Source organism: Uranotaenia lowii, chromosome 3 (assembly GCF_029784155.1).
Source record: "Uranotaenia lowii strain MFRU-FL chromosome 3, ASM2978415v1, whole genome shotgun sequence".
Classification (NCBI taxonomy): Eukaryota; Metazoa; Arthropoda; class Insecta; order Diptera; family Culicidae; genus Uranotaenia; species Uranotaenia lowii.
The window spans coordinates 185,627,759-185,650,691 of record NC_073693.1 but is presented as its reverse complement, the minus strand read 5'-3'; the positions used below and the strand labels follow the sequence as shown (position 1 = coordinate 185,650,691).

Below are 22,933 nucleotides of genomic sequence, written 5' to 3'. Positions count from 1 at the left end.
ATAATACATCAAATTTATCTACAATCTAACTACGTTAAAATTTCTCGAAATCAAACACTCGCTTACCTGTAACATTGTTTTTAATATTGCTGGTAATGTTGCTATTCGTTGTTGGTTGTTGCTGCTCTCGCAATGGGCTCTTAGCGGTGACCGACGATATCAGTGTAAGGTTCAACTATAAAAAAAAAAAGTGAGGTGATGAAAGATTCATGAGTTTGGATATATTTTCTAATTAGAACCGAAACGAAGAAAATCATAAGCCTCAGGGTGCTGGTATTAAGTTGTTTTTGCCAATTTGCATTCGCAATCCTATTCTTACAATTCGATTGGTGAACTGCTTTTGAAAAAGCTTTCATGTTTCGAATTTGTGTACGCATGCGCACGTAGGTCTATCATGTTTTCATTCGCAAAAAAATCGTAGTCTCACGTTTTGACACCACAAACCTTAGCTTTCAAAACTTAAACAAAAATATTACCTATTTAAAAAAAAATCCCATTATCCTCTCAATAAAGTTTGTGGAAGAAAAAGAGAATGGATGTCTGATGAAACTTGGAGAATGGTCGATGATCGGAGAAAGGCAAAGTCGGAATTGAGCAGACATGTACCGGGTCAGCCAAAGCAGCCGCCCGCTTACAATAAGCGGAGCTGGAAAAGGCAGTTAAACGAGCTTGTAGACGAGACATAAGAGCCTGGACAAACTCCCAAGCCGAAGAGGGAGAAAGAGCCGCCGCCAGTCGAGATATCCGATTATTTTAAGACATTTCTCACCGCCTTGCTCCACACTAATGCTAGAATGCCGCTAAAAGACCGAGCAGGTCAATTATTGACCGGTGAAACAGATCACCTCAAACGTTGGACTGAGCATTTTGAACAACTCTTTCGAGTCACAAATAGCGATGGCCAACAGAACCCGCAGCTCGAGGCGCCAACAATAAATAGCATTAATGACGTCAACTCGAAAGAACTTTCGCTAGCTGGAACAGAAGCGGTAATCAAAAACATGACATCCAACAAAGCGCCTGGGATCGATTGCATCCCTGCTGAAATTCTGAAAGCCAACCCTGCCTTGTCAGTACAAATGTCGCACCGTCTTTCCGCTGACATCTGGTATATTGCAACATTCCCGGCCGACTGGATGCAGGCTATCCTCGTAAAGGTCCCGAAGAAAGGAGACCTGACACGACACAGTGCAGTAACTGGCGAGGCATAACGTTGATCTGTACAACCCCTCAAAGTACTCTGCAAAGCAGTGGTTGTTTTTGCATGAGTATGAGTTGATGAACCTTAAACCTCGTTCAACGCTTTAATCGAAAGCAAAGGTTGCTTTGAGGCAACGAAAACGATGAAAACCGCCGAAGCAAAACTCCTCAACATGACCCTTCTTCATGAAGCAATATTCATTCGAGACAGCGAAACCGAAAAACAATTTCAATGACAATCACTAATCTCCTATTACAAGCTTGAGGTAACCGAATTCAAAAGGCATAGCATACGTCTTGCTCCCTTGTTTGTCCCTGGATCGAATGCCCGAGGATTTTGCTATTGCTGTTATTGCACAGCAATCGCAGGCAGGCGGCTCGTTTTGCGTTTCTTTTTCTTCCCTTCTCTTTGCATCTTAAGTTGCGCGAGCTTTTGCAATGCGAATAGTTCGGATGTTGTTGTTGTTCCCTCAACCTTCGCGGCTAGCTTGAAGATGTTTTCCTCAACACCAGTGTCATGAATCGTGTAGCAACCGAATGTTGAGGGAGTCTGTTCGCAGCAACAAACGAATAGTGTCCGTCGGAGAAGATACTCCTCATGATGGGAGGTTTGAAAGAATGTATAGGTATCGTTTCCCGTTTGCTATGCGAGGCCTCGGAGCGTGGTTTTTGAATACCTCTGAGGAGAAAATGATTTATAATTTCAATAACTGCTGCAAAGTGATCCTGGAGAAAATTGACGCTACCCTCCGACGACAACAAGATGGATTCTGATCCGGACGACCACATCACAACTCTATGAATAATACTGGAACAAATCAATTTCGAAAAAGCACCGACTGCACCACGAAAACATCTGAGCTGCGCTAAGACGACGAAGGGTCCCAGAGAAACTAGTGATGAGATATCATAGCACAGTACAAGGCATTTTCGTGCAAGGTCTTGCACGACGGTGTCTTGTCCGAATTAATCCCGGTAACTGCTGGAGTGAGACAAGGATGTATCTTATCACCGCTACTTTTTCTAATCGTAATGGATGAGATTCTGACTGGATCGATCGACAGTGCACCGAACCGAGGATTACCGTGGAATCCTTCAACAATGGAGCAACTGAACGACCTTGACCTGGCTGACGATATTGTTTTGCTCGCCCAAACACAACCGGATATGCAGAGCAAACTCTAGGACCTCACCGAAAGATCCAAGGCAGCAGGTCTCAAAGTCAATGTCGGAAAGTCCAAGTCGATGGAAATCAACACAGGAAATCCTTCCAGTTTCAAGGTAGCTGGGCAACAAGTTGAGAAAGTGGAGTGCTTCCAGTATCTTGGTAGCCAGATAACGCCTGATGGTGGTACCTGGAAAGACATCGAAACCCGGATCAGAAAGGCCCGATTTGCGTTTGCGAGTCTCCGAAATCGAGATCGATTTGCGAGATCTCTATACGAACGAAAATCCGAATCTTCAACTCAAACGTCAAATCCGTATTGCTGTACGGGTGCGAAACTTGGTGCACATATGCCGTAACGACGCGAAAACTTCAAGTATTTGTAAACCGCTGCCTGCTGAATATCATCCGCGCTTGGTGCCTGGCAACTGGATCTCGAATGAGAAATTACATCGCCGGTGTCATCAAAGGGCGCTAGAAATCGAAATTCGAGAACGTATGTAAGTGGAGATGGATTGGGCACACGCTGCGAAAGGATGAAAACGAGATTAGCAGAGAGGGGTTAGATTGGAATCCACAAGGTCATCGAAGAAAAGGCAGACCCAGAAACTCGTGGCGGCGAAGCCTAGCCGCTGAAATCCGAACTGTCGACGAGAATCTTGACTGGGACCAGGCGAAGACGCTGGCTCCGGATCGTCAGCAGTGGAGGTCTTTCACTACGGCCCTATGCACCGGAGGATCGGCGCGGGATCATTAAGTAAGAAAGGGCATTAAAAATGGTTTATGAACATACTCCGCATGTTGAGAATTGGTACAAAAAAGGCGTCGTACACAAATTACGTAACGCATGAAGGGGGGGGGGGAGGGGGGTTGAGTCTGCGTTACTTGTTGTTACATAGGGGGGGAGGGGGGTAATTGGTTCAGTTACGTAACAAATTAAGGGAAAAAACATAAATAAAAGAATTGTAATTTTCTTTTATTGGCGAGCCCCAAAATCTACGATCGCAAGACGAGGAAATGAGATGCTGATGGAGGAGAATGATGAACTTGTTTGGACCGATTATGACTCCAACGTAGAATAATGCATTACAGTTCCTGTCATCACAGTTGATCAACACATAAATCCAACTTGGACCGATGCTGTTATTTAATATTTTTTTCTTTTGATATTTTTCACTGTAGTATAAGAACGTTTCAGAATAAAAATGCATCAAATAAACTTTTGTGTACTTTTACTTTTAATTTCAAAATTGAATATGGGGGGGGGGGGGTATTTGGCGTTACGTAACTATAGAAGGGGGGTCCTATCAAACGTTACTTATTGTTACAAAGGGGGGGGGAGGGGGTCTAAATTCTAGATTTTTTGCGTTACGTAATTTGCGTACGACGCCAAACAAGCAGTTTCGTTGTTTCCCGTTCATTTTGTGTGACACTGTTGTACTTCCACACAAAATTATTCCAAGGGTTAACTTATTCTAACATAACCGATGATGTTCTGAAACCACAGATTTGAATTTCGGTTGTTGAGCATTGAAGATGGTGAAAATTTTCTATCTCTATCGAAAAAAAAACGAAAAACCTGCCTTTCCTGGGCATTTAAAATTGGATGGAACATGCTAAATGAGACAAACAAAATTCCGATACACACAAGTTGGTTCAAATACATACCGTGTTGTTGGATTCGTTCCCGCTGTGAACGTTTGGTGTTTTTGGAACATTGTTTACTGGAATTGATGAGTTCATAATAGTATCCTGTGGAATGCTATTGATGCTGGAATTGGAACTGCATCGCGAGTCTGCTGTTACCTTCGCCTGTGTATCGAAAAAAAAATTAGAATTAGAACGGACAACCAATAGACGCATCAGCGTGAATCATACCTGCTTCGCAGAATTTTCAATACTTTCGATAAGACTTTTTACGGATAGCCGGGAATCTTGTCTCTGAATGCTGGACTTTTGCTGCCGCCGGACAGCCATCTCTTGTTGCACAGTGTTGAAAATCGATTGGTGTGATTCAGTGGATGCGACTACTAAAATGACAAAACCTTGAGTCAGTAACAATTTCACGCATTCACGTTTGATATGTTCAAACACACATGAACAAACAGTAAGCTTATAAAAACGCTGACCAGTTTAAGCAGCACAGACGAAGGAAACCCCAATGAAACGAAGTCACGCTTAAATTTCACTTACAAGTGTTACTAGAATCATTGCATCCCTTTGTCATCGTGCGGTTCTTGATTCCATTTTCATGTTTGTTCAGTACGAATGACGTTCTCTTCAACTCTTCCCATTTTGCATCATCATAGACGTTAACGCTATTCTCGTTCTTCCCACGCAGCTTCACAGAAGGGTTTGGTTGAAATGATTCCGATGAACATTCTTCGCTAAGTACGAACTCATTGGTGGATTTATCAATAACATACACCAATGTTTTTGTGGACCCTCTGTTCTCGCTATCGGTACGTGGTAATGGTAAAGGTTTCTTGCTCGTATTCGAAAGTTGTTTCAAATTGTCAGCTTTACCGGGTTTGAATTCTATGTTCGCATATATCGATTCCTGATCATCTTTCAAGCAGATGTTTGATAAACTTGTACTTCCGGATCTATTGTAACGGTATTTTTTAAATTTTGACAAATTTGTGGTTCGGCTCATCCCATCTATATCAGGGAGAATTAAATCATCCGTGCTTTTAGATTGAAACAAGCTGTCCAAACTATTCTGCTTCTCAAAGCTCACAGTGCGCAAGTCTTGAATGCTTTTTGATTTCAAAGGCACAGGTTTCACAACTTCGAACCCATGAAGACTCAAATTTTCATTGCTTCTGCTGACAACTATTGGTCGGAATATCGGATCTGGTGATACTCCATTTTTCGAATCAGAATCTTCATCATAAGATTCTTCAGAATTTATCACGGTTTGGTTCCACTTATCGCTGAAAGCTGGTGTAACCTTGCGAACCGTTTGTTCTTTCTGCCAGGGCAGAGCATTTATTTTTTCTATTTCGTACGAACACCGATCAGCTTCTCTTAAACCGGAGTTTGTATCTTCATCCACATTTTCCTGATCTAGGAAGCGAACAGTCATTTTTGGAGGTTTTGAAACAGGAAGTGGGGGTATTCCTTCACCTTTTTGTTCTTGTTGGGGAATATAATCATCTAATCGATCATCATTTTTGTCAATGGATTTCCCAAGAGCGAATGAATTCATTTGATGACGCAGAAGGTTGACTTGATTTGAGAACTCATCAACGTTTCTATCATACGTATCTAAACTGTCTATAGATGCAGTTAGATCTTTTTTTATATCAAGAATTTTGTCATAGTTTATGAAAAGAGGACTTTGCTTATCCACCAAGTTTATATGATTTGCTGTGAAAATTGCGTATAAACTAAATTACCGTTTGTTGAATTTATTGAAAAACAAATTGTGTTCATAATGATGAATTTATAATAATGACTGTATATCCCTATGAACCACCTTCTGAATCAGGTTTCGCGATCTGCAAGCTAGGAATGTCAAGTACAGCATTTCTGGCTCCAAACCAAATACGAAGGCAAAAAGTAAAAACTTAATAGAACAGTGGCATAATATTTCGTTATAAAGACCATACGGTGTTTGATGTACAAGGATTCGTTGTATGTGCTACTAAACATAGATTGTTTAGTTTGGACACTCAGTCCCCTCTGACTAAAATCCAATGCATAACACAATTTGTGAATAGGAAAGGAAAAGGTGTTGCCTAAATGTATTAAAACCAAACTAAATATTTACAAATCATTTCTTCAAAGCTTGAGATGTGAAAAATTCAATTGCATTCCGTTCGATACTAGAACAGTGATTTCCAAAGTAATCTCTACCATCCCTGGGGGGGTTTTGAGAGCCTACAAGGGGGTGGTAAAAGAGGCTACCAATTTGTGTTATACAAATTGTTATAAAATACTCCTAGGGGAGTGCTGAAAAAAAAATGTTTGGAAACCACTGTTCTAAAAGAATGTAAGTTCAAACAAAGGCTTAATATACAGAAAAAATAGTTTTAATAACAAACATCTTAGAGAGGCTGCTCTCATTGGACATCATTGTAATGGAAAAATGATCGATTCCAACAAATCGCGAAAAACTAGAAAAAAACTGAAAAACAACAATTCATAATTCAACATAACCAAATTTTATATTAAATGCTATTGTACCTATTAAAGATGACCAGTGGAAAGAAACTTATGATTTACTTACGTTTGTTAAGTTTCTCTACTTGTTGCTCCATGACGCGTATTCGTTCTCGCAACGCCTTGTTATCTAATGCTAGCTGCTCCCTGGCGTTGTGAGCCTCCGTTTTAAAATCGTTAGCTACCCGTACAGTCATCAATAGGTCAGATTGGAAACGTTCCCATTCTTCGCTCTCTTGCTTTCTTAAATTAGTCTGTTGGTTTAATTCATCAGTCTTTTCCGCAAGCAGTCTTTCGGTTTCTCCCAGATGTCTCTGGGTTTCCGACAAAAGAGCTTCCAATTGGGCTTTGTCCTCGGTTAAGCATTTGTTTTGAACCTGTGACAATGTGATTCGAAGATGACCATGAAATAAAAAAAGGCTTTTCTCTATTATACCCGTGTAAATAGCTGGTTAACTTACCTGCAATTCACTCACGCTTTCTTGCAATTGCTGGCAATCTCCAGCCATTTTAACTTTTTCCTGTTTTATTGTTTCGTGTTTGTATTCCAAGTCGGAAATCACACATTTGGCATTATTGCGCACAACCTTACATTCTTCACTCATTCGTGCAAGTTGATCCTTGAGCTTTTGAATCTCACATTGACTAATAGAAAGTTGTTCTTGGAGCGAAGCCACTTGAATTTCAAGAGCATCCTTCTCTTTTCTTGCTGTATCCAAAAGTTCATCTAAATCGGACTTATCGCCCAAGGCCCGGTCTTGCTCCAGTTCCTCGATTTTTGCCCGAGCATTTTCTAAAAGTGTCGTCAAACGACTGATCTCAATCTGCTTGACAGATCCGTCTTCTTTGGACTGTAAAAGCTGCGAATCAGTTTCAGTTCTTTCGGCATTCATGGCATCGATGGTCGAATCCAATACTCCGATTCGTTCTACCAGTCTCATATTTTTATTCGTTGTTTCCTCTAAGGCCACTTTGAGTTCATTCATTTCCGAGTTTAATTCCTCCTGTTTCAACATCAAAGATTCTCTCTCATCTTGAGCACTTTTCAATAGCTCTACCAGTTTTTGTTCACGCTCAGTCGAAACACTGTCCTGTTGATCGGGCTCACGCAAAAGCAATTTCTGCAGTGTCCCAATTTGCGTACGAGAATCTTCGAGTTTTTCGGTTTGTCGGCAGAGTGATTGAAAGATGACATCTTTTTCCTCTGCCAAACGTTCGTTATCGCTCTGAAGCTCAATGATTTGAGTTTGGAGATCAGCTAATTCTTGGAGAGTAGCTTGAAGTTCTTCGTTGGTTGAGTAATGGGTCTCTTCCATCTAAAATCATGTCTATATTACTCTATGCGCTTTAACAAATGATGTGGAAATGATGTTTTACTAAAATGCATACGCTATAAGGGTCAAATTACTTAAATTGGTGTTGTAATGTGTACTTCATGTCAAGCTTCGATGTATGAGTTTTACATCGCAAATTATTATTAGTATTCATAGTTTCACCGCGATCTACAAATCATAAGTGATCGAACACTGAAGTTGAAGAATTATCACATAGCTACAGGTTTTGTTTTTCCTTCATTTTTTTTTATTAAACACACGTACTTTGAGAACCTAGGATTACACGAGCTACAACCAAAAATTTGTAGAGGTTAAAACGACCTCTTGACCTCGTGGCCTAACTTATATACGAAATAGATAAGAAGACACCACAGTGCAATGTCAGTAAGCCAAGAAAGAGATTCTCCAACTCATGTTGGCGAGGGTTTCGATGGTCTTAAGGAAGATGGAAGATAAAGGACAACTATCTGTGAAATAATTTCTCATCTCATCTCAAACATTGTGTTTTTTGTAAAAGTTTTTCCCACTGAGTCATAACACCCATTATTCTTCTTTTTTTCTGAATGATAACACTAGGCAACCTAAGAGTTAAGAGCTGACTTTGACTAGAAGTTTCCTTATTATTTATTTTTCCGAATTCTGCAAAATACGGGAATTTCGACAAAATTTTTAAAAGCTTTTAAACCAAATTCAATCTTAGATATCTCATAAAGCATAAGTTAAGACGGTTTACAATCTTCAACAAAGTTCTTAAATGAATTCAAAACTTCAATATCAAATACTCAAAGACTTTCATCAGCGATGTCAGAAATAGTTGGAAAGTAATCTATTCAAATTAAAAAAAAAAGAACTTGATTTTTTTTAATGTGTTGTATCTCTGAAAATGGAATATCTAGGCAAAATCCGAATCCTTGAATCTGAAAGGAAGATAACTTGAATCTGAATGGAAGATAATAAATAGGTTCAAAATCAATTTTTGTTTTCCATGAAGGTTTGTTGGTTCATCAATTATAATTGATAATGATTAATTGATTACTTATAATGATCGGTTTTACAAAAAATCGATCAATTTATAAGTTTCTCACCAAAACAAGAGCTAATAGACAAAAGCAAACAAATGATTCAAAATCAGGACGCCAAAATCTTCCAAAAGCAGTTTTCACAACATAGGCATCAGTATAGTGTAATGCTGTCGATAAAAACAATGCGATAACACATCTTCAAACATCTTTTCGTTTCTTCTACCCGAAGCGCTCTAGCTTTGACCACCTAGTAGTTTCATCATCTTTAAAAAAAATAGTTTTACTTAGTTTCTATAAATTTGTTGAAATGTCAACTTAGATTAAAATTAAATAATATTTCCGCGGCGATCAAAATAAGATTACAACATAGGCACCAAGTATGCTGTTCCCTATTTTAATAATACTTTTGAGATGCATGGTATAGGGCTCTTGCTACACACACTTACAAGAGTAAGGTTGCCAGATTGCCCGGTTTTATCCGGGTTTGCCCGGATATTTAATAATAAATTTAAGAACAGTCCGGCCCGGCCCGGTTGCCCGGATTTCATTGAAAAATGCCCGGATTTTGCTAGGATTTTTTTCACTTTATTTGGAAAATTAAACAAAAAAAAACAACAAACACCTCAAAATCATGAAAGGTTTTTTGGAAGCTTAAAATACGGTTCAAAATCAAACGATGTTTTGATGAGAAAAAAAAATTGTTTTTTCATATTTTTTTCTTGATTTTTGTTGAGGAATTTCTGAGTTTTGACAAATTTTTCCCGGATTTATGGTCGTCAATTTGTTGAAATCGAATGCCTTGATTTTGCCAGGTTTTTATATAAAAACTGCCCGGTTTGTCCGGCCCGGATAGGTGCTGAAAAAATTTTGGCAATTTTATACAAGAGGTCTGTTGGGCACTCATCTGCTTAACAAGTGGAAATTATTATGTGGATATTTAATTGAAGATTAGTCCGGAAAGAAGCAAAGCAAAATTGAAAAAAAAAACTCCGATCATGTATAAAGCGCAAAGTCTAAATTTACTCATGTAAACGTTACTTAAAAATTCTGCAAAAAATCATGGATAATTTTTTTCCCTGTTCTCTTAAAAAAGTGAAAAAGGGATGATCTAGACCTAAGTAAAGAATTCTAAACATACAAAACGAGTTTGGCTGGTTTGAGACGTTTATTATTTTTTTTTTTTTTGGATTTAAACTTCTTCAAGATGAGCCGTTTCAAATAAAGTATTTACAAAAAAAATTTATAAGCTTTAAATCGAAGCGAAGCTTTTAAAACCCCAGTGTTTGAGAAATTCAAAAATGTCTCCAAATCGACTCAGTCTGTATGTATGTATTTAAAGCCACCAATCTCTGATAGGTCGTCTGACCCGTGTCGGTATCTTTAGTCTCACTAAAGATGACCAATTCCTCAATGCTTAACTCATTGACCAATACGCATCCTTGTGAGTGATCCGTTATCACTGGCTTGGGACAAGAGGTGACCATTAGACTGAGTCGATTTGGGGTCATTTTCGAATTTCTCAAACCCTGGGATCTAAAAAGCTTCGTTTTGGTTCAAAACTCATCGAGGATTTTTTGCAGAATTTTTGAGTAACGTTTACATGAGTAAATTTGAACTTTTAGGTTTGTATGGGAAAAATAAACATTTTGTACTGAAAAATCAACATCATTTTTGTTTCTTCTGTAGAACCGAGCCTACTAGGTTTTTGTACAAATTTATAAATTTACTGAAGGAAATTTTCCGCTGAACAACTCCGTTAAAGACTGTAACTTCGTATCTTATTAGGCATAAAAGTTATTTGCTGTTTAACAGGGGTATGTATTTTCGCATTGATTAACAATAAATTTAATTGACATCGCTGCTGAGCCTCGCGAAGCTTTGCATGAAAAGTAGTCATGCAATACCTCGCTAGGCATCAGGTAGTGATGTCTATTGAATTTATTGTTTATCAATGCCAAAAGACATGCTCCTATTCAACACTTCGACAAAGTTGTATGCGGAAAATTTACTTCAGGAAATTTATAAATTGGCACAAAAATTATCAGCCGACACAATTCTACAGAAGAAACAAAAATGATGTTGATTTTTTAGTACAAAATATTCTATTTTCCCATACAAGGCCTAAAAATTGAAATTTAATCAGGTAAACGTTACTTCAAAATTCTGCAAAAAAAATTATGGATGAGTTTTTGACCAAAACGAAGCTTTTAAGACCCCAGGGTTTAAGAAATTCAAAAATGACCTCAAATCGACTCAGTCTAGTGACCATTAAATTTTAGTTTAATCAATCAGTTCATGCTCGATGTCAATTTCGTTATTTACTCAAGAAATTCTGAAAAATTCTAAATTCTTCTTCTCATGGCGGATATTTGAAATTTTTGGAGTTTTGTATTGGCGATTTGCAGCTCGAAACGACACTCAGAAGGCGCTGCGATCAAAAGGATGATATTATCGTTCGAAACGCCAGTAGTAATTTTCCAAAACAAAAGAGAAATTTTTGAAATTTCGGAGTTAAAATGAAAATTATTGACGATTGGATTATAGAATAAGGTAAGAAAAAGTGAGCTAGGCAATTTTTCATACCTTTAAAACCCGGGTAGGATTGTTTGATATATGTATATTATTTTTCAGTTTGCCAACCGAAATCAGCTTCTAATGCAGAAAATACCTACTGAATTTTTAGAAATGATCAAGAAATAACTCGTAAGATGACATTCTTCAACACTAATTTATTGAATAAATATGTTTATAAAACATTTTTAGATATGCGCCGATTTTGCATCAAATGTTTCTGATCAAATAATTAAAATTAAGCATTCTCATTATAAAGACTAAAGATTGTTTACGGAACTGGCAGTCGCTTCCCAGCTTTCAAAAAGTAATAAGAATATTGGGAAAGTGCGAAAAATTCAGCAGTTCGATCGATAGCAGGTCCATGATCTTTACTTCTCCAGCAATGTAATAAATTAACGACTCGAAATGTTATGTAGTATTTTTATACGAAGAAGTTCCCAGCAAAGCGATCAAAGAAATAAAATTGTAACATTGAATAATGAATCCAGGTCTGAGATGTAAAATGATTTATAATAGTTCAAGATATGAAAATTGAATTTCAAAATGGAAATATCCAAAAATAATCCGACAGAGAAATTGGAAAAAAGTCTTCTCAGAGTAGGAATGGAAAAAAAAATTAGGAGAACAAACTCATAATAATGCAAATTTTTGTACAGTTTGTGTTCCAAATTGTTAATAATAAATTTTCAAATCTTTAACTTAAATATTTCAAGTATTAAACGCAATATTAAGAACTTTACCGGGAAATCACCATGCATCTAAGCCTTTTAATTCCCGATGACTTGTTGAGCCCTCCAATTCATATGAGTTTGAATAATCGTTATCAATAATTATCAGACAAGAGAGCTGAACCGCTGGAGATGTGAATAGCTTCGTAATGGGCATCGGGTGAAAGCAAATTTCAGGTTTAAAATATCAATGTAATGATTTTGTTTTATTAAAGACCTTTTTTAATATTCGGGTTCATGTCATGATTTAATAATGTCTCAAAAATCGATCTCAATTGATGCTGCGTTTTCATAGTTTGAAACTAATTATTTTCCTAATCTAATTTTATTAGAAAAAAACATGGAAAACTCTACTTGTTTCAACAGAAAGCATTGCAACCAGTAAATTTCATGTTTTCTTACAAAATTCAGTCATTGTTAGTGTCTGAAATTTCGTTATTTCCGTACAAATCATAAATTTACGAACAATTCGTACTCACTGCCGTGTTGAAAATCAGCTATCATCACCTTTTTGTTAGTTCCGTATGTGAAAATCAGTTGGCGCTGCATGTCAAAAAGTTTTGCTGCAAATCGCCAATAACAATTACTAAGTTGGGTTAGAAAATCTCCTTTCTACTAATTTTAATGATTTTCGCAAAAGCGAATACAATTTTTATGGTTTTGCCTTTCTTTCAGAAAGGTATAGTTATCGGTCGATTTGGGAGATCATTAATTATGGGTCTTAGATATACCTTTATAGGTACCTATCGAATCAGCTCGTCGAGTTCAGACGATGTCTGTGTATTTGTGTGTATTGGTGTGATTTTTTGTAAACTTATTTTGCACGTTTTTGCGAAACTGGGCAGTACAATAAAAATGATTTTTAGCTTAAAAAATTTGATTTTTTTTCTTCTTCGTCCTATAAAAGAAAGAAAAAAAAACAAAATAGTTTGAAAAATAAATTTTCATAGTAATTATCATCAAATCATCACTCCAAAAAACGTGTCAATTTGGCTTGCTAGCCTCAACCAGCAATCACTAAAATCAAGATTATCGTGTCTATGACGTCAAATTATACGTGACGTCATAGATAGGCGCATGCTATCTACAAGTATGGATCTGTCGATGTGTGGAAGGGAGAACAGACAGGCTTCACTCCCACTCAGGTTTGATGTCACCGTGACAAAAACCGTGTGGGAGGAAGACGACAGTTTAAATTTTCCCGGCCAACGGATGTAATTAATTAATTTTAATGGTTCAGTTTGAAACCGAACCATTCCAAAAAAAAAACTGATGTACCATATATAAACATAAAAATGGTTTTCACCAAGGGGTACGACCCCGAAATTTATGAAGTCGTTGATGAGTACGTCATGCCCACACTGCATGGTACGAAAGTGATTGTAACTTTGAGACTTAAGCACGAACGACAGGAGAGAATTTCGCCCGTGGAAGCAAATTGAATCCAATAAGACAAAGGCTTCTCAATCCTCTCGAGCTTTAAGCTCTCGGGCTGGTTTTTTTGTTCCCTTTTCTCTTTCCTCTTAGATCTAACGTTGCGCGATGAAAGCTTTTCGTTCGCATTTAAAAACCCTGTGCAATTGTTGCGTTGCTGTTGTTGGGGTTGGTGTCTAGGGATAGCGGCTTGGGAGTCAATCCGAACTCTCACTTGCTGAAGTCAATGGAAGATATTAACCTAACAGTAGCGCCACCAAGTCCTCCATAGTAGAGTTTAAAGCATTTGGGATTGATGACCAAAAACAAAATTGACGAAATTGACAAAATTGATAAAATTGACGAGATAACAAAATCGACAAAATTGACAAAATCGACAAAATTCACAAAATGGGCAGAATTGACAAAATTGAAAAAACTAACAAAATTGACAAAATTTACAAGATTTACAAAATTGACAAAACTAACCAAATAGACAAGATTCACAAACATGGCAAAATTGACAAAACTGACAAAATAACCAAAAGTGACAAAATTGGCAAAACTGACAAAATTCCCAAAATGGACAAGATTGAAAAAAAAAATGACAAAAAAGACAAAACTGAAAAAATTGAAAGCAGTGACAGAATTGACCAAACTGACAGATCTCACAAAATTGACAAGATTGACAAAACTGTCATAATATACAAAATTTACAAAATCTACAATTTCAGTAAAATTGACAAAATTGAAAAAATTGACAAGATTGACATAATTGACACATTGACAAAATTGCAAAATTGACAAGATTGAAAAAATTGACAAAATTGACTAGATGAACATAATTGACAAAATTGGGAAAATTGACAAAATTAACAATCTTCACAAAATTGAAAAATTGACAAATCGGACAAAATTGACAAAAAAGACAAAATAGACGAAAATTACAAAAATGACAAAATAAACTAAATTGACAAAACTGACAAAAATTATAAGAGTGATAATGATGACAAAAATGATAAAATGGACCAAACTTACAAACTTGATAAGATTGAAAAAAAATGGAAAAAATTGACAAAACTGACTCATTCGACAAAATTGACGAAATTGCCCAAATTGACAGAAGTTGACAAAACTGAAAAGATAAATAAAATCGACAAAATAGAAAAAAATCACAAAAAGACAAAATTGACAAAACAGACAAAATTTAAAAAATAGACACAACTGACCAAAATTGACAAAAATTACAAAACTGACAAAATTGGCAGAATTGAAAAAATTTACAATATTGATAAGATTAAAAAAATTAAAAAAAAAACTGACAAAGTAAATAAGATTGACAAAATTGACAAGAATAACAAAACTGACAAAACTGACCAAATCGAAAAATTGACGCATTTCACAAAAATTACAAAACGAAAAAAAATTAACAAAATGGACAAAAGTAACAAACATGAAAAAATTGACAAAATCCACAAATTCATTGATTAAGATAGATTAAACATAGAAATTTAACAAAATTAACAAGATTGACAAAATTGAAAAAGTTTGACAATATTGACAAATTCAAACAAAAATGACAAATTCGGCAAAATTGACAAATCTGACAGAATTGATGAAATTGACAAGATTAGCAAGATTGACAACTTCACTAAATTTAGAAGATTTACAAAATTGAGAAAATTGACAAAACTGATAAAATTGACTAAATTGTTAAAATTGGCAAGATTGTGAAAGCTGACAAAAGTTATAGAAATGACAAAATTGATAAAATATAAAACCGTCAGAATACATAAAATTGACAAATTTGAAAAAAATTACTATTTTGACAAATCTTCCCAACTTGACAAAAATTAAAACTGACAATTTGACCGAATTTGACGAATTAGGCAAATCATTCCTATCATTAGGCAGTGATGGCAAAATTGGCCAGGGAATTTTTATCCAGTCCAACCATTGTTCGAACCGAAAACTAAATAATTCAAGCATAGATTAATTCAAGCATAGGGACCTGACCCTCACATCGTCAATTTCGATAGTGGTAGCAAGTCCCACCCTGCGCCCAACGGTAGATTCTCAATCACAAATGATCTCTTTTTTTCCTAAGCACGAACGACAGGAGAGAATTTCGCTCGTGGAAGCAAATTGAATCCAATAAGACAAAGGCTTCTCAATCCTCTCGAGCTTTAAGCTCTCGGGCTGGTTTTTTTGTTCCCTTTTCTCTTTCCTCTTAGATCTAACGTTGCGCGATGAAAGCTTTTCGTTCGCATTTAAAAACCCTGTGCAATTGTTGCGTTGTTGTTGTTGGGGTTGGGGTCTGAAGCCAATGGAAGATAATAACCTAACAGTAGCGCCACCAAGTCCTCCATAGTAGAGTTTAAAGCATTCGGGATTTTTTTTGGAATATGCATATAAATCCGAATGAACCATTTTAACCAGGATGACCAAAAACAAAATTGACAAAATTGACGAAATTGACAAAATTGACAAAATCGACAAAATTGACTAAATCGACAGAATTGACCTAATTGACAAAATCGACAAAATTCACAAAATTGGCAAAATTGACAAAATTGAAAAAATAACAAAATTGACTAAATTTACAAGATCGACAAAATTGTAAAACCCGATTTAATACACTTAACAGTGGATTGTAGCCTTTCTTACAGTTTATAAATTATATTTGGATACACATGACACAAAGTAGGTAATAAATAAATGATAGATTTATAAATTCTGAGTAATGATTTAAGTATTTCGAACGTAGTAAATCCTAAATGAATTTAAGAAATTAAGATTCAAAATTTTTCAAAGGATAAAGTATTTTGAAATAATTATAATTTTCTCATAAAGAATAACATAATTTTAAACTAATTGATTATTTTTGAATGATTGAATTCTGGCATATCTGGTATGATCCCGTTTCTATGACATTATAATATTTGAATTAATTCAAAGGAGACCAGTATATGCAACAGCAAATGGAACTGAATTTTATTCAACTATGGCAAGATTGACAATTTTTTATTTTTCAAAAATTAATAAATTTCCATTTATTTATTTTTGAAAAAGAAAAACTGACCAAAGCGACATAATCGACAAAAATTAAAATTATACTCTTAATTTTTAGACCTCTTCTAATTTATAGATATAAGATCACAATGTTTTAAAAACCGGATCATAAAAGATATTCCAGAATTCAATCATTCAAAAATATTCAATTAGTTTACAATTATGCTATTTTTTATGTGAAAATTATAATAATTTTAAAATACTTTTATCTTATAAAAAATTTTCAATCTTAATTTCTTAAATTCATCAAGAATTTACTACGTTCGAAAAACTTAAATCATTACTCAGAATTTATAAATCTATCATTTATTTATTATTTTGTGTCATGTGTATCCATATATAGTTAATAAACTGTAAGAAAGGCTACAATCCACTGTACAGTGTATTAAACCGGGTTTTTTCTTATAAAAACTTATTTAAAAATTTGAATCACCAATTCCAAAGCTGGAAGAAAACTACAATTGAAGGAAATGTATCAAAAAATCTGGTAGGCATATTCTAAAACCGAAATTTGCTTCCAAGGTATGTAATTAATAAATTAGTAGATAGTAGTTTATAAGTTTTATTCATTAAACTTTTTATCGATGTCAATTTTCTAAGTTGAACAACTATTCGTTTATTTCTGGGGAAAGAGAATTTTCTTTTCCTTCAAATAGGAAATTTTCTTTGAAACTCCTATTAGAAACTATTTGTTCTTGTAAAATGGCTAAATATATAAATATTCAGACGCAAATTCTTTGGATATTCAATTAATGTTTATTTCAAATATCGATCAGAAATGAAGTTTTTCTAACATGCTTTTTTTTTTGTCTATTTGAATAACTTCCGTCACTTGAAAAACTATCAGTTGATCGTTGAAAGCACCTACGTTCGAACCAAACCTTCCCCGTTTTTTTATCTGACATTGTTCATATCGCACTGGGATTCTTCTGATCCTCAAAGAGTGGTAACATTGATATGCTTCAGCTACTGGAGTTGGAATACTAGGTGATTTGTGGAATCACTGACGAAATTTCTCAACCAAGTACATTTGTATCCGAAAAAATGATTGATTCCGGGTTCTGGATCTTGGTTCCACTACAAGATATTCCGAAGTAGCTGGATAAACACTTGGCCCTCCAGATTTCAAAGAGAGAGCATTTGGATGGATTTGGTTTCAGCGTCATGTTAACTCCGAATAGGTCTTCCGCGCTGTTGCATGTTAGCAAAACACAGCTTTTTCCGCAAAACTAAAAATTAATATATATTGAGCCATAAACGGGTTTTAAAAACATAGACGATTGTGAAGTTCACTTTTTCTTACCATATTCGCCAATAAAACCTTGAATAATATTTCAATAAACACTGAAATTTTAAAATTTTCCGTTCTGTTTTGGAAAAGTTGTACGCACAATGACATTTTCAACCATAATATCATCATTTTGATCGCAGCGCCTTCTGAGTGTCGTTTCGAGCTGCAAATCGCCAATTGGATTGATCTCATCGAAACTTCCGAATGGAAGCAGCTTTGCTACACACAAAATTTCCGAGGCCGGAATTTAGCAAAATTTTGCTCAAATTTGACCAGCTAGAAATTTAGCAATCAATTTAGCAATATTTTTCTGCTGAAATTTTAGCAAACATGCGAAAAATTAGCCGCCGGAATATTTCACTAAAATTTTAGCAAAAACGGGTGAAAAATACCGCGCAGAATTTGAACCTACAAAATTTATTACTTTTTCTCTGAAACACAGGGAGGGTATCAGATTACCAATAATATACACAATTTGTTTCACCTTCACTTATTTATTATTATTTTTTCTAAATGTACACACTTTGTTACTTCAATTTTTAAAACTTTTCTACGGTGGGTGGACCGGGTTGCTCTGGATGTGAAATTCTGCCGTCAATTTCCGGATGTTCCTATTCGCCGCGAAAGTTCCGTTCTGCTAGGACTTGACAACCGCCCCAGACATTTTGTGGCATTGATGCTTTTCCTTACTGCAGCGGCAACCTGGTAAAATAATAAATAATTTTACAAATTAAAACCGTAAAATATGTCTGCTTCCAGATTTATTCTTACCTGTATGCTTTAATTGTCGATGAGGCCACCACTCCGTTGTCCATTTGATCAAAGGCTCCGCCGGAATCGATTTTTTTATTAAAAACACTGATTGTTTTCTTAGCGGCGGCAAATACGGCTGCCACCAGGAAAAGAAAGCGGCTAATAAACTTAGTTTTTACTAAAATCAAGCAAAATACGCTTTTTGCTATCGTGTTAGTAAAACGAGCTCAATTGCTAATCGAAAGTAAACGATAATTTTTGCTAAGTTGAGGCTCAGAAATTTTGTGTCTATAGTGTTCATTTCAGGCTTTCAGAATTTTTCATCGCTTAGTGAAATTCCTAAAGCATGGATCACGACAAATCTGGACGCACTGTTTATTATACCATAGCGCTCCTAGTTGTCGAATCTGGAATGTTTTGACAGTACTTTTTTTAGAAATGTTTCCTCTATCACTGCTGAAAATTTCATTACGATTCGTTTTGTTTCAAAAAAGTTACACGTTATGCAAACCACGAGACGAAAATTATTGTTGGACACTCACGTCAAAAACCCGACGTGATCGGGTTCAAAAATCGAGAAATCTTTAAAAATGGTCAAATCAACCGTGTGCAGCGTTCTCAAACGTTTCCGTGAGATGCATACTATCGATCGGCAGGTCCATACCAAGCGTCATAGTGGTGCATGGTTCACGTTTTTTGGTACGTTAGATCTCACAAAGGACTAGTAAAGTTTTCACCAGATTTGGCAAGCTTCCACTACAGCAAAGAGGTACTACAGTGGTTTCGGGCCAACAGGTGGATTTTGTCGAAAAGGACATCAACCCACCCAACTGCACTCAATTTCGCCCTGTGGAAAAATTTTGGGTAATTGTCAAGCAGAAGATGAAGAAGAATGGCAGGACGACTCGGGATGCAACAGAGATGAAGAGATTGTGGAACAAAATGGCCGTTGAGGACAGCGAATAGGGTGTCCAAACTATGATGAGTGGTACCGACGAAAAGTTCGAAAATTCATCAAAACAACATCGGCATAATTTTTTTTTATATTTTTCCTTTAAAGTGCAAAAAAACCCTACATTTTAAGTACAAGACATTTTTATTTTGTTTACATAGCTCCGAGATAGACCCGTTTTAATGCGTCCAGATTTGTAGTGATCCATGCTGTATAACATCCTCCAGCTGTTTTCTGAACACTTGTTTACTTTATTCTAGCACTGACACTCAACATTGTTAAATAAGTGTCCAAATGAATATTAAAATTAAAATTTTCTTACAAACCAAACTTTTGGGAAAATTTTCAGAGGAGCCTTGTCATGGATGAGTTGTTCATTACTTCATAAATTATTGAAGAAAATTGCACTAATGAGTGTCCTTAAAATCCTAGTAGTTACAATTTAATGAATAAATCACTAGAAATGTTATCAAGGGCTATCTTCCTAGATGCTGTTATCATTCATTGCTGTTGGGCATGTGATATAGCTCAGTTGGCAAGTCTGTTGCTTCCTAAGCCGATGTCCGCGAGTTCGAACCCAAGAGTAAATATCGAACACAGTTGTACCGGATAAGTTTTTCAACATTTGTCCGCCAACTGCAACGTTGATAAAGTCGCGAATGCCATAAAAAGATGGTAAAACGACTATAATCAAAACAAAAAAAAAATCATTGCTGTTGCAGATTATGTTTTTTATTGACATCTTTAGAACTTTGGAATGTCTTTTGTGTTCAACGATTTAAGTTACTGCAAGTAGAATTTGTTAAACGGTTTACATATGTCATTGTCATTGAAAATGAAACTCGCATATACTTTACATTAAGAGACGTATACCAAAGTAAGTGTATGCGTGATTTGTTTTAGGACATATTTATTATTATAGATTTTACCTAATTGTTTGACGCATTGAATTAGCTGAATTATCTCATTTGATGTTAATAAAAAAAATAAAACTTCGTTGAAATGATGTACGGGATTCAAATAGTTTGAAATTCGAATTGATAAAAAAAAATAGATAATTTAATCTCGAATGTTTACCCTTTATAACTTACCTCTTTCAGATACACGACTCGTTGAGTTCGGATTTGAAAAATGAAACACTTTATGCATATTTAATTGTAATGTTTTGTAAAAATCTTGGTTTTTATTGTCCCGTGATATCACGGCTAACATTTGGATCTATGATTGATCAATTGAAGAGAAAAGCAGAAAGATACATATCTTTTTCTGCGAATTTTTGGTGAATACGGTATTGGTTATTCGATGAGGTTTGTAATAATTTAATATAACTATTAAAGATTCCTTACCTAGCTTTGTATCCTTATCACACCCGCAAAAATGATGTGCTGAATGGTCTCTTATAACGCATGTAGCAATTTGACTGAATCATGGGGAAATATATATATATGACCCATTCCAAGCACCCCTCAACTGGAGAACCGATTTTTATTTTTCATTATCCAAAAATAAATTACATAGCGTTAGAAAGGTTATTTCTTGAGTGTCATTTTCCATTAAAAGATTTTCAGCTACCTTTTTTTAGAATTGAGTATGTTTACGTTGAAATTTAAAAATTTTAGTATGAAATTAAATTGATTTTTGCAAATATTCTTTATTTATAACATAACTTTGTCGAAAATCTAGCTATGTCAAAAAAAAACTACTGCAAAATGATGGTAGAAAAGCCATCTTCTAAGCATGATATAAGATAAATAACAGCTACAGCAAGTTTACGCTCTAGAATCGTTGATAAAGGTATCTATTTTTAAGCGTTGTGACGTCACGAAAATTCTACTGTTTTTAAATTTATGATTTACTGAAATTTCACATATTGTCGAAAATTGGAGATCTCTTCAAACTTTTTGAGTGGAATTTAATGCAATTTTTGGATTGAAAATCGGTTCAGCAGATTGTGAGTTGCACCCGGGTAAATAATGCGTTGTGACGTCACGAAAATTTATTTACTTTTTTTCGAAAACGTTCAAGACTTTTTACTTCAACACTATGATAGTATTTCTTCAATACAAGTTCAACACAACAATGTGCTTCAATAAACGAATTCTATTATCAAGTTTTTAAAGAAACTAATTTTTTTTTGCATTAATTAAGTTGTTTTTTAACATTTCTAATAAAACATATAAAACAGCGCTTAAAAACGCTTGATTTAAGAATAAACAAACTACCAAACAAATGAAATCCTCATCGATTTTGTAAAAGAATATTTGTGAATCATAAAGCAGATAGTTATCTGTGATTTGAATAAAAATCTTGCAAAAGATCAAGTTCTTCATATATCTATGTTAGAATGAAAAACACCGCTAGTAGCTTCTATTTCTTTCTGGCATTATGTTTAAACAAAATAAGTTCCATGAAATAAATGTAATGAGATTCAAAAAATCTGTGAACGTGGTTAACTTAATAGATTAACTTTTTTTATTCAAAATTTCATAAGATTTTCATAGAAAATTATTTAATAAAACTGCCTTTATTGAAATTTCCACATCAAAGAATGTAACTAGAAAATCCAAATCGAACCCCGTGTTCACATGAAATCTCACAAAAGAGATTTTGAACTGTATTACAAAATTAAATAAATTCAAATATGTACTAGCACAAGGTCTCATGCAAAATTTGGGTCAGATTATTCTAAGTGAAGGGGTTTTCTTTGAATTTGAGTATTTTAAAGCTTTAAAGCTGACAATATTTCATCTGTGGAACGCGTTCCGATTAGAGCTATCATAAAACAGCTATAACGTTCAAAATTAGAGTCGATTAACGATCATTCAGGTATTTTTTGTATTTGACCCATCAGAAGCTAATTTTTGAAACTCAAAAACCTTTTTAACTAAACCATTGTCGAAATGGAATCTTGAGATAAACTATTTGTCATAATGAAAGTTTTGTGAATGACTATAATTAAAACAAATCAGCCGATAGGGACTTCAGAAATTGGTGCATAACTTGGTTTTAATGTCCTTCCAAACCCAATTTCTCATAATTCCATACAAATTTTAGGCTCATTGGGCCCTCTATTTCCGTGGGCCAATCCCCGAATTTGGCACTGGACTTTGTGTTATTAGGATCTATTTGAGCTTGCAACTTATAAGATTTTCATTAGATGGCTGATTTAGGCACTCAAGTGTCGATTAACTATCTTTGAAAAGATCGAAAGCTTTGAAATTATCATTTATTTTTCCTTTCCTTTGCAATTAAAGATTAAAAA

At 35.1% G+C, this 22,933-nt stretch overlaps 1 protein-coding gene across 1 annotated transcript in view; it reads right to left on the bottom strand.

Annotated features, from left to right (window-relative positions):
• Nucleotides 1-22,933, bottom strand: part of LOC129752916 (uncharacterized) — a 131,573-nt gene that overhangs the window by 2,045 nt on the left and 106,595 nt on the right. Inside the window, exons 12-17 of the mRNA XM_055748706.1 lie at nt 6,994-7,848; nt 6,600-6,909; nt 4,559-5,737; nt 4,244-4,395; nt 4,034-4,177; nt 67-175 (exon numbers count right to left, since the gene is read on the bottom strand). Coding sequence (XP_055604681.1) covers nt 67-175; nt 4,034-4,177; nt 4,244-4,395; nt 4,559-5,737; nt 6,600-6,909; nt 6,994-7,848 — 2,749 coding nt within the window. The remainder of the gene's footprint in view (nt 1-66; nt 176-4,033; nt 4,178-4,243; nt 4,396-4,558; nt 5,738-6,599; nt 6,910-6,993; nt 7,849-22,933) is intronic.